Source organism: Brachionichthys hirsutus, chromosome 3, assembly GCF_040956055.1.
Source record: "Brachionichthys hirsutus isolate HB-005 chromosome 3, CSIRO-AGI_Bhir_v1, whole genome shotgun sequence".
Classification (NCBI taxonomy): Eukaryota; Metazoa; Chordata; class Actinopteri; order Lophiiformes; family Brachionichthyidae; genus Brachionichthys; species Brachionichthys hirsutus.
Genome location: NC_090899.1, coordinates 6,072,834 through 6,088,221, shown reverse-complemented (window position 1 = coordinate 6,088,221; position 15,388 = coordinate 6,072,834). Strand labels below are relative to the sequence as shown.

At 45.2% G+C, this 15,388-nt stretch overlaps 2 protein-coding genes across 2 annotated transcripts; both read right to left on the bottom strand.

The window, feature by feature from the left end:
• Positions 1–1,456: 1,456 nt before the first annotated feature.
• Positions 1,457–7,865, bottom strand: pbxip1b (pre-B-cell leukemia homeobox interacting protein 1b). The gene is made up of 9 exons (XM_068758090.1): positions 7,818–7,865; positions 7,361–7,438; positions 5,945–6,275; positions 5,600–5,836; positions 5,437–5,460; positions 4,988–5,040; positions 4,129–4,224; positions 3,817–4,030; positions 1,457–3,672 (listed from the first exon to the last, which is right to left on the bottom strand). Exons 1-9 carry the CDS (start codon positions 7,863–7,865, stop codon positions 2,222–2,224), a joined length of 2,532 nt encoding a protein of 843 aa, XP_068614191.1. The 3' UTR covers positions 1,457–2,221.
• Positions 7,866–14,245: 6,380 nt separating this feature from the next.
• Positions 14,246–14,767, bottom strand: lenep (lens epithelial protein). Its single transcript, XM_068760548.1, is given in 2 exon segments — positions 14,246–14,743; positions 14,746–14,767. Coding segments are annotated over 2 exon segments (192 nt in total). The 3' UTR covers positions 14,246–14,573.
• Positions 14,768–15,388: the final 621 nt, after the last annotated feature.

Sequence of the window (15,388 nt, the reverse complement as noted above, 5' to 3'; positions counted from 1 at the left end):
ATCTGACAACACAAATCATTGAGACTCACCGACTCAGCTGGGTGTCTGAGACAGTTGTGAGGACAGCAAGCACCCTGCTCTATTTCTAAGCGACCTCTCCTGGAGATAAGGTCAATCATTCACTCCTTTCCGTGCACTCACAGATAGCGCTTCGGCCAAACATCGATTCCAACCAGTAAAAGTGTAAACTGCGTTTCCAAACACCTCCGGCCCTTTTTCCATGATGTGACTGGATAGTCTCAGGAAGGAGTCACATATTACAGGATGGATCACGCCAATTCAGAACAGGCTGTCAAAGCTAAAGCATTACAATGCGAGTGCGTCGCTGTTTAATGTTCTACGCAGCTCAGGCTAGTGCAAGTCTCATGGGAGCGAGAAGCTGCAGCGAGCAACAAGAAAGCACTAAATCAGGTTTAATTATCCAGTCTGTGTCACAAAAACCTTTTGAGGATGAGGCACGAGGGTTTCACCTCGGAGAAGTCGTGCCATTTAAGCCCGAGCTCTGACAGCATTTGCACAATTGGCATATTTGGGAGACAGTTAGGGCTAACAAGCACATCGGCTTTATCATCCGAACATCCGACGCTTAGAGCATCATCGTGTCTCAACTGCATGAGACACAAACAGCTATTCCCATTCCCGAGCAGCAGCACTTCCACAGGATTCCCATAGGATTGCTGCGGAGGAGAAACATAATGGCTTTCAGGGTCGCACAGCGTCAGGACCTTCAGAACGGCTGGCTATCTCGAGATGGATTTATTGCGAGTGATGCTGAGATGTGCATTTGGGTCTAAAGCTCATCCAGTGATCGATAAGCTCTATAGAGCAGGTTTCTCAATCCATCTCCTTGGGCAGCGTTTCACAACATTTCTCTCTGGGATGCAAACTCGTGTTTGAACAGAGGCAGAAGTAAGGACTCAGTGTGGTAGTTCCACATTATGAGCAGGAACAGGAAGTGCAGCGTCTCCCTCTGTTGCGAGCGGCTGAGCACGAATAACCTGCACAGAACTCAAGAGATCCGGTATGCAACAAGTTGAATATTTAACCAGCCGAGAATAATTGGACAGAAAACACAATGATTGGCTGAATAATATAAGCAAATCTCACCATTTGGCAATCGGCTTCTCCTTTTCCCCTCATCTAGTATATAATCGGCCATCCAGCGTTCCACCCATACAGATGTGGACAATGTCCAATGTCCCTGAAGACAAAGTTTTCAGCCGTCTGGCTAATCTAGGAGACGACGACTTCTGTTGAATCAAAGGGGTAACCTTCAGAGTCCAAAGAAATGAGGAACATTAACCGTAAACCGGTTAATACACAATGAAAGATCACTGAATAATCGAGATCGGATTAACACGGAGACCGTATCAGCATCTAATTCAAGATCGCATTCTTTGAAGATGAGAAAAATCTATGAATTGATGTGTGGAAAAAGGAATCAATCATATTTCGTCACAGCAAATTTTATTTTTCTGCTCTCACAACAGTGATAACGGCAAATATGAGCATCCTAATCACGTTTTTTTTTTTTAACAATCTCAGACAATACAGGCATGTCTGTGGGCCCTCGTGTCAAAGGTCAGTGTGTAAACAAGCAGCAAAGGAAAACATGCCATGACAGCATAATCACAAATAATCAATAACATGGGAAATAAAGGCGTTTTAGTGCACAACTTGAATTCTGTACCTGAAAACAAACATGCATGCTCAACATCGAACAAATATTAAGACAGTTTCTATAAAATAAGTTAAATGGTTCTTTCTGCATTTCAGCAAAGTTCTTAAATCTCCCGCAACATGAACGAAAACCAAACGCAGGCTTCTATAAATCGACAGCAATTCATTCTTAGACCTCTTCAGTCAGTCATTTTCACGCCACATGTTTTCTAAGCAGTTCAAGTAGCGAGTAAATGTGAGGTGATTGAGAAAAGTAAGGCTAAGATACTTATCAGATGATAATGGAGTGCCGTCGGTACATGCCTGATCACTGAAACTAACTTAGACCTTAAGAGGCGTGTGAGAGAGAGAGAGAGAGAGAGAGACTATACAGTGTCTATCCTTGGATGAGAGTCAAAGCAAACTAACAGCAAACACAATTTATTTATGTATTTAAGCTAACATGACCCAAAAATACTTAAATACCCAAAAAGTGTGCGGATTAGTGAACCCAACATGAAAAAGTTCCCTTGAAATAACCCCTCAGCAGTTATGGCCGTTCTCAGCCGTGTCCTCGCCCGCTCTCCTTCCTCCACTCCCCTTTGGACCTCTTCTCTTTCACTCCAACTCTCGGCACTGAAAACCTTTTCATGATGGCCCTCTCAAACTCCTCTACATCTTCTTCTACGTCGCTGTCCTCTTCTTCCTCGTCTTCGTCTTCGTCTCCTTCCACCATATCTTCCAAGACGTCTCCCAGATCTTCAACGAAATCCTGAAAGCTCATCTGGTCATGAACGAAGACTCCATCCTTGAAGAATTCGCTTGCCAGATGTCTGAGCTCCTCTCTCACGGCGGCATCCACCCCCGCCTCATCGAGGTACGCTTGGAGAATGGCCTCGAACTCGGGGCGGGGGACGGGGCGCAGCCCCTCCGCCTCAGCGCAGGTCTCCGCTGAGGGGCACTGCTGGGGCGGTTTGGGGCTGTGCTGGAAGCGCTGGCGCCGATGGATCCAGTACTCGGGCCGCTCCAGCGAGGGCTTAACGCGAGCGTGAACGGGCTTCCTGTCGCCCCACGGACGCTCTTCCTCATGGCCGCGGTCCCTGGATTTGTGCTCTTTGTGTTTGTGGGAGCTCGTCCTGTCCTTGATCCAATCTTTCCTTTCTTTCTCTCCTCCTCTCCTCGGCCTCTCTTCCTTCTCTTCCCACTCTTTCCGCTTCCATTCCTTGTCATTGTTACCGCTTTTACTTTCCCACTCATTCTCACTCCACTGTTTCCTCTCATCCTTCCCCTCATTTGCGTTCCCATGGTTTCTGTTCTCTTCCCACCGTTTCCTGTCGCCCTTCCACTTCCCTTCTTTGCTGTTTTCACCCCTCCAGTCATCGTCTTTCTTCCACTCTCTTCTCTCTCCTTTGTCTTTGCCACTTTCCTTGTATCCATCTTTCCCCTTCTTCCGTTCCCGTTCTCCCTTCCATTCCTCCCTGTTCTGGTGCCCCTCTCCATGCTCTTTACCTTCTTTCCAAACCTTCTTGTCACCCTCACCCGTCCAGTGTTTACCCTCATGCTTTGCTATTTTCCTGTCTCTCTCATCCGGCCGTATTCTATCACTCTTTTCTTCCCTGTCCTTCCATGACTTCCCTTGATCACCTCTCTTGTCCTTCCAGTCTTCCACCTTCATGTGTTTCGTCTCACCGCTGTGCCCGTTTTGCTTGCCTTCCTTATCTTTCTCCTTGACAAGCTTCCCTTGCTCATGCCTTCCATTTTTCCATTCTGACTTTCCCCTCTCTTTGTGCTTTTTTTCTCCTTCCTTCACGTCAGACCTTTTTTTCTCTTTCCCTTCTTTCTCTCTGATGTTGTGTCCGCCCTTCTTCACATCTCTCTTTTTCTCAATCTGGGTATTCTGCGGTTTGCCAGGCGGACTCTGTGTGAATTCCGTTGTGCCTGTCGGGCTGTCCTGTGGCTGACCACTGGGAGGCGCTGCAGTGGGGCTCACAGGTGCATGAACAGCTTCCTGGGCTGCTGACAGAAACACAAGTTCACAAATAAATCAACGAGGAGAGCATTAAAGCAAATGAAAGAGGAAATACTCGAGCTTCTTTGAACCATCCATCCACATCATGCACCCCCCCGCCCCCCCCTCCTCCCGCCCCCTTCCTGTACCTGAGGAGGGTTTTAATTCAGGCAAACTGGATCTCAGTGTTTCTAGTTCCTGCTTTAGGGCCAGGACAGACTCCAGTTCTCTCTTCAGCTTCTCGTTCTCTTTCTTCAACCTACTGTTTTCCTTCTCCACCTCCTCCCACCGCAGGCGCTCCTTTGCTCCCTCGGCCTCGTTTAAGGCTTCCATCTGTGCCCGTTTGAAAAAGAAACCGTGAGACTATTGCAGTCAGACTCAGTTTCATGGATAAATGCACATTGGTCCTTGTGTTTATATGCACCACACACACACACACAGAAGGCAGAATGGAGGCACACCTGGAGTCGGGCTTCCAGTACAGACATTTGCTCATTCTCCTTGAACTTATTTTGAAGCTCTGCATCTCCTGGAGAAACCTCTGGGTGGAGCCACTCCTATAACGCCACCGCACACGAGACACAATGACAGGATTTAAGAAACCAGGTCAGAAGTATCATCAGCGGATGGAGAAAAGAGACGAGAACAGAAGACCAGAGACGCACAGCTGGAAAACGGTAGCAGGAATGTTACCAGCGTCACATCTGTATTATGTTCAGTTTGTTTCTTCGGTTTCTGTGTGGCTCAGGATGCGTGTGAAAAGGAGCTGCTGGTCTGACGTCGCTAACAAAATCAGACTCTTCTCCTTCTGGAGGTCATTTCTGTAAACTTCTATTCAGTTTATGTGGATGACCAACTGGAATGTTACAAACTTGTGTGGTACTCTCTGAATGACGCTCCGTTCTTCTGGTGGGTCTACACTAGGGTGCGCCATTTTGGATGTATGCTAAGGAGAAGATGACCAGCCGTCAAAGTCACATAAAATAAAATGTGTCCATGGAAAAATCTAAATATCAAATCATCAGTCATGCTTAATATATATGTAGTTTCAAATTGTAGGGCTCATTCATTCCACCATGGCGTCTCATCTCATGTCTGCAGAGCTTCATTTACGACCCTCTGACAGCAACATTCATCAGGTAAGATCTTTGGCTTGTTGTCTGTGTCACTAAACATCTACATGGCGGTACTGACCATGCTGTGGAGTGGCCACACACAAAATGCTATTACAGAAAAACAATAATAAAAGTAAAGAATTTACGCACAGAAGCAGAGAAGTAAAATAAATAAATAAACATGACAAACTGGCTTCAGACTGACCTGTTTCTCTGGGACCTCCGTGTCTCTCTGCAGCCTTTTAGCCAAATCACCCTCTGCCAAGGTTTCATAGAAAGCGTAATCATGTTCATGTCAACAATAACAGATACTATTGAAAGAAGGCACCTACAGATAAACAATCATATTTTATACATTTAGTATGCATGCACTCAAGAATGAAAGATTATTCTGATTTGTGCTGCAGTTTGTGCAACGATCATTCCAAGGTTAATGTGCACAAATCTAAAAATCAGGCATTTTAAATGAACGGTTAGGGCGGTCAAGCTAAAAAAAGAAGCTTTGCTTTACATTGTGTTGGTTTGCTTTTCATTTACCAACGGCAATGCAAAATGTTTCTCTCCTCCTCACATTTAAAAACATGCAATTTGTTAAAAATGTGCTTTTAAATAAATTCACTCGCTCACACACACACACACACACACACAACCTACCTTCATCCAGGTCCAGGAAGACACCTGCAGGTATAACACACCTCAGCACGCTTCTAATCTCATAAATTATTTTTACCGAGTTCACTTTTAACATTTAAAAATTATTGTGAATTAAAACAAAGTTCTTTTTTATTGTCTCAACAGGTAATGTGGAGAAGCCTACCTGAGAAAAAGATGGTGCCGAGACCCAATAAAATCAAAGCACCCAGAATGCACTTGTTTAGTGAGAAGCCACCGTCTCCTTCCTGCCGAGGAAGCTGAAACTCCTCTTCTACCTCCTCTGTCCTTCCGATCCGCTCCAGGGAGGCCAAGAGAGACCTCCTTCTCCTCACCTGCTGCTCCAACTCCTCTCCTGCCTTGTCAGTCCTCTGCTCCCCAACCTCTGAATCCGCAGGAGAGTCTGGAGCAGCGGAAGGGAAAGGTTGTACTATAGTATACATCTTAAGGAAAGGATAGAGGAATACCCCGTGGTGATCCATAGCAGGATGCAACAATGAACTTCTGATACCTGTCTGCTTCGCTCCCTCAGCGATCTCCGGAGACCGGTCTGGCTCGACCTCCTTTAGCGGCACCTCCTCACTCAGCGGATGCTGTATTCCTTCTTGCTGTGTAAACTCCACTCCCCCAATGGTCTCCGGGCTCAACAGTGTGGCAGGAGGCGCATCAGAGGAGGGGTTTATGTGCGTGTAGGAGTCAGAAACTGAATCGGGGTCACGACCGGACTCTGGTAGGTCCCGGGACTGGCTGATGTTGGACACTTCAGATGCTTGAGTGGGCGCGGGGGCGTCTCGCTCTGCAGGCGTTTCTCCACTCAGCTCTGATGCTCTGCCCTCTGATACCTACCGGCAGGTCAAAAGATTACTGTCATTATCGAAAGGCTCGTTCTCCCATATACCATTTTTGGTTTTAACGATTCACCCATTTCATTCTCACAGGAGGTAGATGAGAAGCTTCCCACCCATTCTTATGTCTGCACGTTAATTATAAATGCTAAAACCAGCCAGACTCAGTCGAGCACGAAGCCGATTCCCCGCCAGCACCTCAAAAATGTAAACACTTCATGTTGAAGAGCAAACCGTGTCCGATGGGACTATTCCCACTACTTGATATGTTCTTAAGATTTAGTTTAATATGTGAAAAGCAATCTGTTGACAAACTGGGGTTATTTTCTGGACCCATGTATTTTCCTTGGCTTGGACAGGTTTCTAAGCAACCAGCTAAGACGCCAGGAAGATACCAGCTGTGGTTCAGAAACTGACCACAATAATCCAGGAGGATATTTATATCTTTAAACGATGTGTTTTCAGACAGCTGGCTTTTTCGCCGTGTCCCTTATTTTAGATGTCTGCGGATGCTTTTCTTCTCAAATGGCTGAAACTCATCCCGACGCTGCTTGAGGACGAGTCTCTCAAGCCGCCCTTCCATACGGAATCACAAGTCTCCGTTCTACAACTCGTTTTGAAACACGTTGCTTTAAACAAATTCTAAATTAATCCATATTTGAGTTTCAGCGTAAACAATAAATAACTCACAATTGTAATGCATAGAATTGAACAAAAACTTGACAATAATTAGTAAATCATTGCCTTCTGCTTCTTTATTTCCATTCTATACTGGGTTGTGCATATTATGAAAAAAGCACGGAATAATTAGAGAATAAAATACAGCAAAATGAAGCAGCACATTCAGCTCAGGTCGGAGATAACCGACTTTAAAGGTGGTGAGTATTACTTTCTTACCTGGTGCCCCCCCCTAGAGAGCCTCTCTGCAGACTCTGCACCACCTGTTGGCTGGTTCTCCCCAAAACCTGCTTCACCTAGTAAATACAAGAAGGGGAACTTTTAGGGGACTACTTTAATTTATTTAAACTTAATGTTACATACAACATTTGGTGCATTACTGTTTCACCTTTATCATGACAAACGCCTGATTCCGATGCACGGCTTTCCTCACGGCGCTCGACCTCGTCTGCCGAAGGCCTCAGGGTTTCAGCGACCGTTTCCTGCATCAATTAAAATAAATAAATACACAGACACTACATCCAGAGATTAGAATGACGCTATTGTGGCTAATCTGAACAGAGAGTTTATCTATTGACCTTTCTACACGATAGTTCAAATATAAAAAAATAAAGAATGGTCTGAAGACAACCCCCCCCCCCCCCCCCACTGCATCAGAACACGACATGCCCCCGAGGCTCTGTTATATATCACCTGGCTTAAAATAATATTTCCAAGGAAAACTCAGTCTAATCCCAGACACCTACTTCATAATCAGATGACCCAAAAGAAAATTGGGACACGATTTTACTTTGAAGTATTGAATTTGTTTCATTGATGTCATACAAAGTGACTCTTGTATTGTTTGCAGAGCAGCGATACCTCAGGACTGACGACGGTCCAGCTGTTTGAACTACTGCCAGCAGACATGGCCTCCGAAAGGCTTAAAGGCTTCTCCTGCAAAAGAACAGGTCACTCGTATAAAAGTAGGTCATTTCAGATTAAACTGATTAACAGATTAAACCTCCCGCTCTGTATCGAACCAGTCTTTGACTTTCCAACAAGGTAAATCACAATTTTAAGAAGAGGATTTCTTAGTGTAGTTATATTAGAATAGCTAACACCAAGTGAGCAGAGTTATTAAGAGTCCTGTCCAGGCTAGGCTAGGCTAGGCTAGCCCCCAAGCTACCACAAGAGTTGGTATGAGAATCAATTTGAACACAATTTACTCCCGTTCGGCTCCGTACAAGATTTGAGTACAAGATTTGAGTACAAGATTTGAGTACAAGATTTGAATACAGGCCTTCTTTTCAGCCTCACCCATTCTGTAAATAAGGGACCGACTGCAACCTGGTGTTAACTCATTGCTCTGTGTGTGTGTGTGGGGGGGGGGGGGGGGGGGTTGCTCATGTGTGTAGGAAGTTAAGTTCCCTCGTACCATTCAGTTAGTCATTAGTAGTTTGTCGATGTTGTGAGCCTCTTTGGTCACCCTTGCTTTGGGAAACGTTTTGGCAGACACATGGGTAACTAAGGCTGGCACTATTCTAGGTACACACATGGGTAGCTAAGGCTGGCACTATTCTAGGTGCACACATGGGTAGCTAAGGCTGGCACTATTCTAGGTGCACACATGGGTAGCTAAGGCTGGCACTATTCTAGGTGCACACATGGGTAGCTAAGGCTGGCACTATTCTAGGTGCACACATGGGTAGCTAAGGCTGGCACTATTCTAGGTGCACACATGGGTAGCTAAGGCTGGCACTATTCTAGATACACACATGGGTAACTAAGGCTGGCACTATTCTAGGTACACACATGGGTAGCTAAGGCTGGCACTATTCTAGGTACACACATGGGTAACTAAGGCTGGCACTATTCTAGGTACACACATGGGTAACTAAGGCTGGCACTATTCTAGGTACACACATGGGTAGCTAAGGCTGGCACTATTCTAGGTACACACATGGGTAACTAAGGCTGGCACTATTCCAGGTACACACATGGGTAGCTAAGGCTGGCACTATTCTAGGTACACACATGGGTAACTAAGGCTGGCACTATTCTAGGTACACACATGGGTAACTAAGGCTGGCACTATTCTAGGTACACACATGGGTAACTAAGGCTGGCACTATTCTAGATACACACATGGGTAACTAAGGCTGGCACTATTCCAGGTACACACATGGGTAGCTAAGGCTGGCACTATTCTAGATACACACATGGGTAACTAAGGCTGGCACTATTCTAGGTACACACATGGGTAGCTAAGGCTGGCACTATTCTAGGTACACACATGGGTAACTAAGGCTGGCACTATTCTAGGTACACACATGGGTAACTAAGGCTGGCACTATTCTAGGTACACACATGGGTAGCTAAGGCTGGCACTATTCTAGGTACACACATGGGTAACTAAGGCTGGCACTATTCCAGGTACACACATGGGTAGCTAAGGCTGGCACTATTCTAGGTACACACATGGGTAACTAAGGCTGGCACTATTCCAGGTACACACATGGGTAACTAAGGCTGGCACTATTCTAGATACACACATGGGTAACTAAGGCTGGCACTATTCTAGGTACACACATGGGTAACTAAGGCTGGCACTATTCTAGATACACACATGGGTAACTAAGGCTGGCACTATTCCAGGTACACACATGGGTAGCTAAGGCTGGCACTATTCTAGATACACACATGGGTAACTAAGGCTGGCACTATTCTAGGTACACACATGGGTAGCTAAGGCTGGCACTATTCTAGGTACACACATGGGTAGCTAAGGCTGGCACTATTCTAGGTACACACATGGGTAACTAAGGCTGGCACTATTCTAGATACACACATGGGTAACTAAGGCTGGCACTATTCTAGATACACACATGGGTAACTAAGGCTGGCACTATTCTAGGTACACACATGGGTAACTAAGGCTGGCACTATTCTAGATACACACATGGGTAAATAAGGCTGGCACTATTCCAGGTACACACATGGGTAACTAAGGCTGGCACTATTCTAGATACACACATGGGTAACTAAGGCTGGCACTATTCCAGGTACACACATGGGTAGCTAAGGCTGGCACTATTCTAGATACACACATGGGTAACTAAGGCTGGCACTATTCTAGGTACACACATGGGTAGCTAAGGCTGGCACTATTCTAGGTACACACATGGGTAACTAAGGCTGGCACTATTCTAGGTACACACATGGGTAACTAAGGCTGGCACTATTCTAGGTACACACATGGGTAGCTAAGGCTGGCACTATTCTAGGTACACACATGGGTAACTAAGGCTGGCACTATTCCAGGTACACACATGGGTAGCTAAGGCTGGCACTATTCTAGGTACACACATGGGTAACTAAGGCTGGCACTATTCTAGGTACACACATGGGTAACTAAGGCTGGCACTATTCTAGATACACACATGGGTAACTAAGGCTGGCACTATTCTAGGTACACACATGGGTAACTAAGGCTGGCACTATTCTAGATACACACATGGGTAACTAAGGCTGGCACTATTCCAGGTACACACATGGGTAGCTAAGGCTGGCACTATTCTAGATACACACATGGGTAACTAAGGCTGGCACTATTCTAGGTACACACATGGGTAGCTAAGGCTGGCACTATTCTAGGTACACACATGGGTAGCTAAGGCTGGCACTATTCTAGGTACACACATGGGTAACTAAGGCTGGCACTATTCTAGATACACACATGGGTAACTAAGGCTGGCACTATTCTAGATACACACATGGGTAACTAAGGCTGGCACTATTCTAGGTACACACATGGGTAACTAAGGCTGGCACTATTCTAGATACACACATGGGTAACTAAGGCTGGCACTATTCCAGGTACACACATGGGTAGCTAAGGCTGGCACTATTCTAGATACACACATGGGTAACTAAGGCTGGCACTATTCTAGGTACACACATGGGTAGCTAAGGCTGGCACTATTCTAGGTACACACATGGGTAGCTAAGGCTGGCACTATTCTAGATACACACATGGGTAACTAAGGCTGGCACTATCCTAGGTACACACATGGGTAACTAAGGCTGGCACTATTCTAGGTACACACATGGGTAGCTAAGGCTGGCACTATTCTAGGTACACACATGGGTAACTAAGGCTGGCACTATTCCAGGTACACACATGGGTAGCTAAGGCTGGCACTATTCCAGGTACACACATGGGTAACTAAGGCTGGCACTATTCCAGGTACACACATGGGTAGCTAAGGCTGGCACTATTCCAGGTACACACATGGGTAGCTAAGGCTGGCACAATTCCAGGTACACACATGGGTAGCTAAGGCTGGCACTATTCCAGGTACACACATGGGTAGCTAAGGCTGGCACTATTCCAGGTACACACATGGGTAACTAAGGCTGGCACTATTCCAGGTACACACATGGGTAACTAAGGCTGGCACTATTCCAGGTACACACATGGGTAACTAAGGCTGGCACTATTCCAGGTACACACATGGGTAGCTAAGGCTGGCACTATTCCAGGTACACACATGGGTAGCTAAGGCTGGCACTATTCCAGGTACACACATGGGTAGCTAAGGCTGGCACTATTCTAGGTACACACATGGGTAACTAAGGCTGGCACTATTCCAGGTACACACATGGGTAACTAAGGCTGGCACTATTCCAGGTACACACATGGGTAACTAAGGCTGGCACTATTCCAGGTACACACATGGGTAACTAAGGCTGGCACTATTCCAGGTACACACATGGGTAGCTAAGGCTGGCACTATTCCAGGTACACACATGGGTAGCTAAGGCTGGCACTATTCCAGGTACACACATGGGTAGCTAAGGCTGGCACTATTCTAGGTACACACATGGGTAACTAAGGCTGGCACTATTCCAGGTACACACATGGGTAACTAAGGCTGGCACTATTCCAGGTACACACATGGGTAGCTAAGGCTGGCACTATTCCAGGTACACACATGGGTAGCTAAGGCTGGCACTATTCCAGGTACACACATGGGTAACTAAGGCTGGCACTATTCCAGGTACACACATGGGTAACTAAGGCTGGCACTATTCCAGGTACACACATGGGTAGCTAAGGCTGGCACTATTCCAGGTACACACATGGGTAGCTAAGGCTGGCACTATTCCAGGTACACACATGGGTAACTAAGGCTGGCACTATTCCAGGTACACACAGCAGAACGGAGGTTTAAAGATGAAATAATCTGCTGCATAATGCTTCTCATTTTGTCATTTTGATTTGTGCACTTTAATAATTGCACGTTTTACAATGCGATAAACACTTGGTGCAGTTATTTTTCAATCCGTTACACCGCAAGATTATTTATGATGAAACAAAGACTAATATTTTCAATTCCACTACAGGTCCCAGATAATTCAGCTGTAAAAAAAAATAAAAAATAAAATAAAAAAGAGACTCCTTTCAAATTTCGGGGAGCCATGACAGAGACTTCCGATCTTGCCTGGCCTTCATCAGCCTGCTAGACCCCCCCCCTCAAACAGAAGGCCCAAAGACAGGATTCCAAACACTGCACAGATAGCACAAACCACTGAGGCAGTCTGACGTGTGATTTCGGGCTCTACGTATAAAACCGACTGCAGATTGGACAATCCTCACCACTCAGGCTAACTCCACATCATCCGGGTAACGACACACTTCTCTCCCAGCTCTACAATTTAGTTCTCCTAATTGAGCGCCTCCCAAGAGGAGCCTTCTGAATCTAGCCGAGGCCGCTGCGGAGCACATGGTGGAATGGTTTGAAAAGATAGCAGCTAAATATAGCTACCATGAGATTGACTAAAGACAGAGAGAGGGAGCCCAACAGTAACAATGTATTCCAAGGACAGTGTCAAAAGGATTATTCTTAATGTGGACAAAGCCAAAGGCTTTTAAGAGAAACATATTTTCACTGCTGCACAGACGGCTCTTATTCTCTTATCTTTTTGAGTAATATCTTAATTAACCACCAAACCTCTCGCTTTGGAGTCTGGTTCACATCTTATTTTGAACTTCATATATTAGCAGCCTCCACGTTTGAAAATATTTACACCCTCAGAACAAACAGTCTGCCTTCAATTTAGTTGATGTGTCACCTTAAACTGAAATGAACAGCAGCCACGCTTATATTTAAGACAGGCAAATGTACCAATGCAGCTTTTATTATTATTATCTTGGTCTCAGCAGGAGGAAATGACCAAAAAAGGTCATGAGAATAAACGCGGAACAGGCCATGAGGACAGGCTGTCAGCCAAAGCGCCATCACCAGCTGGTCCACACCAGTACGCAGCATCATTACGCAGACTCCAGGTCAATAAATGTATAAGAGAGAAGAGAGAAGAGATGCCATATGTGCACAAAAATAAACTAAAATAAAAAAAAAGGGTGTGTTCGTGTCGAAGTTTAGCACCTGCTGGATAATTCACAAACGGTGTCGATTAAGAGAAGAGAAAAAAAAAAGAAATGACAAATTCAACCCTGGCAGCCGAAACAGCCATTTAAGTGAACAGGAAAATGTGAGTTGTCGACGCCATGGAGGAACAATAGAATAGACGCCGTTGCGCTTTTAGCAAAAAAAACAATTGCAAGTTATTTCCTTACGTCCTGCTTTAGTCCGCACCTGAATCCGGAACCGACAGTCAAAGGCACCGCTTTAGAGTCTTTCCATCTAAAAGTCAGAAACTTGGTACGTAGCTCCACAATGTGCACGAGCCACGCGCCTCTCGTCCAATCGCAGACAAGATTTACTCAAGCACCGCCTCTTTGTCTTCCAGATCGGCCAATGGCGTATTGGAGTGATAGTTCCTCCCTGCGTGTTGACTGACAGGCGCGCCGGTGACGAGAATGTAAAGTTTAACATTTACATACCCCACGCCTTGTTGGTTGTCCATGGATTTGGGTTAATGCCAAAGTTGTGTTTCAGCAAATGTATCCTCCATGTAAACTATGCTGAATACCTGAATCAATATGTTTTTATTATTAAGCAAATTATTGTCTGATTCAGTAGGAAAGCAAACATAAAGCAGGTGGATTTGACAGCTGTCCTAAATTGGCTTTAAAAAATAAAAGCGAGATGTACAGTGTATTTGAATATTCCTTTTTATCAGAAGAAAATAAACAAAAAAGAAGACATGAAAGTATTTTCTATTCCTTAATTCCTTTATTCTTTGCACGCTCGGCCGCGTTGTACAGCGAGCACCAGATCTCAGCACTGGTCATCCCGTCTCACAACAAATATACGCAGCATCTGGAAATGTGTTCTTCCTGGAATCCAAGAGGAACATCCTGTAAACAATGAAAACAGACATGAAAATATTTTAACACATTGAATAATATTTGCATTCAGTACTACTATTTCTCATCAACTTGTTTCACAAAACCAAGAAACATTTTACACAATTTATATATTTATGTATATATAAAAACTGACATTTTATTTTGCTGTCATCCTTTGGTAGTCATACTTGCCAAATGTTTGTACCACTGATCAAACGCTCCATCCCTGATGAGATAAAAGATGGTTGGAATTTCACTTTAAGCGCCAGTGTAGAAGAGGTCAAATAATCAATGTTTGCCCACTTGATCCACTCAGGGAGTTAGTCCAGGATCTCTTTGATACACCAGCAGCACAGAAGAAAATAGAGGCACTCCTTAACAGACTGGATGAAACCGTAGGCGGCGTTTCCACCCAGGATGTTCTTTCCCCGTCCGAGACCCATAGCCATGTCCCGCAAGCGCTGTCCCAGAGAGGAGGAGGGCATGGCCTGGGCAGAGGGCGCTGGGGATGCATGATTCCAGAGCAAAGAAATAACAGGTAGGGTCCAAAAGATAGGATCGGATTGGGCCCATGCAACACCCGAGTTCTGCGCTACACTGTCACACTCCTCTACTTATAACCTTTGATACAAACCGCAGGACGCCTCATTCATCTCCTGTTTTTTCTCTACCGTTCCATCCTTTCAAACACCTGCTGAATGATTAAAGCTCCTGTTAACCTTTTTGTTTTCCTCTATTGTATCACCCCCCCCCCCCCCCCCCCCCCCCCCCCCCCCCCCCCACCCCCACCCCCCCGCACATACACACCTGTCACAGGCTCATCTGTTAACAGGAGAGTTCTAGAATCTCCATTCCAGCTATTTCCAGTCCCCACAACATTAGATTCTTGGTTCAAGACAGTACGTGACTTACAATAATGTGTGAGCTTTGTTCCATTTAACATCTAATACATAGGCTAAAGTCTCATGTACATAAAAATCCAAACACACAAAGAGATGAATGATATATGTATTTATATATTTGCGATCTATTTTTTTCCAGATACAGTTGTCAACCAACACGTTTCCCTAAAAAACAAAACAAAAATAGGTATTAAAACAGAAACAAAGTAATATCTGTGCACACAATTTAAAAG

What these genes read in the sequence shown, in the direction of transcription:
- pbxip1b (XM_068758090.1), bottom strand. Translation starts at nt 7,865, where the DNA reads ATGTCTGCTGGCAGTAGTTCAAACAGCTGGACCGTCGTCAGTCCTGAG. An exon ending in GCCGTGCATCGGAATCAGGC is followed by an intron (nt 6,276 to 7,360) that starts GTTTGTCATGAT and finishes ACCTGCCGGTAG; the next exon opens with GTATCAGAGGGCAGAGCATC. An exon ending in TGAATTAAAACCCTCCTCAG is followed by an intron (nt 3,673 to 3,816) that starts GTACAGGAAGGG and finishes TTCTGTCAGCAG; the next exon opens with CCCAGGAAGCTGTTCATGCA.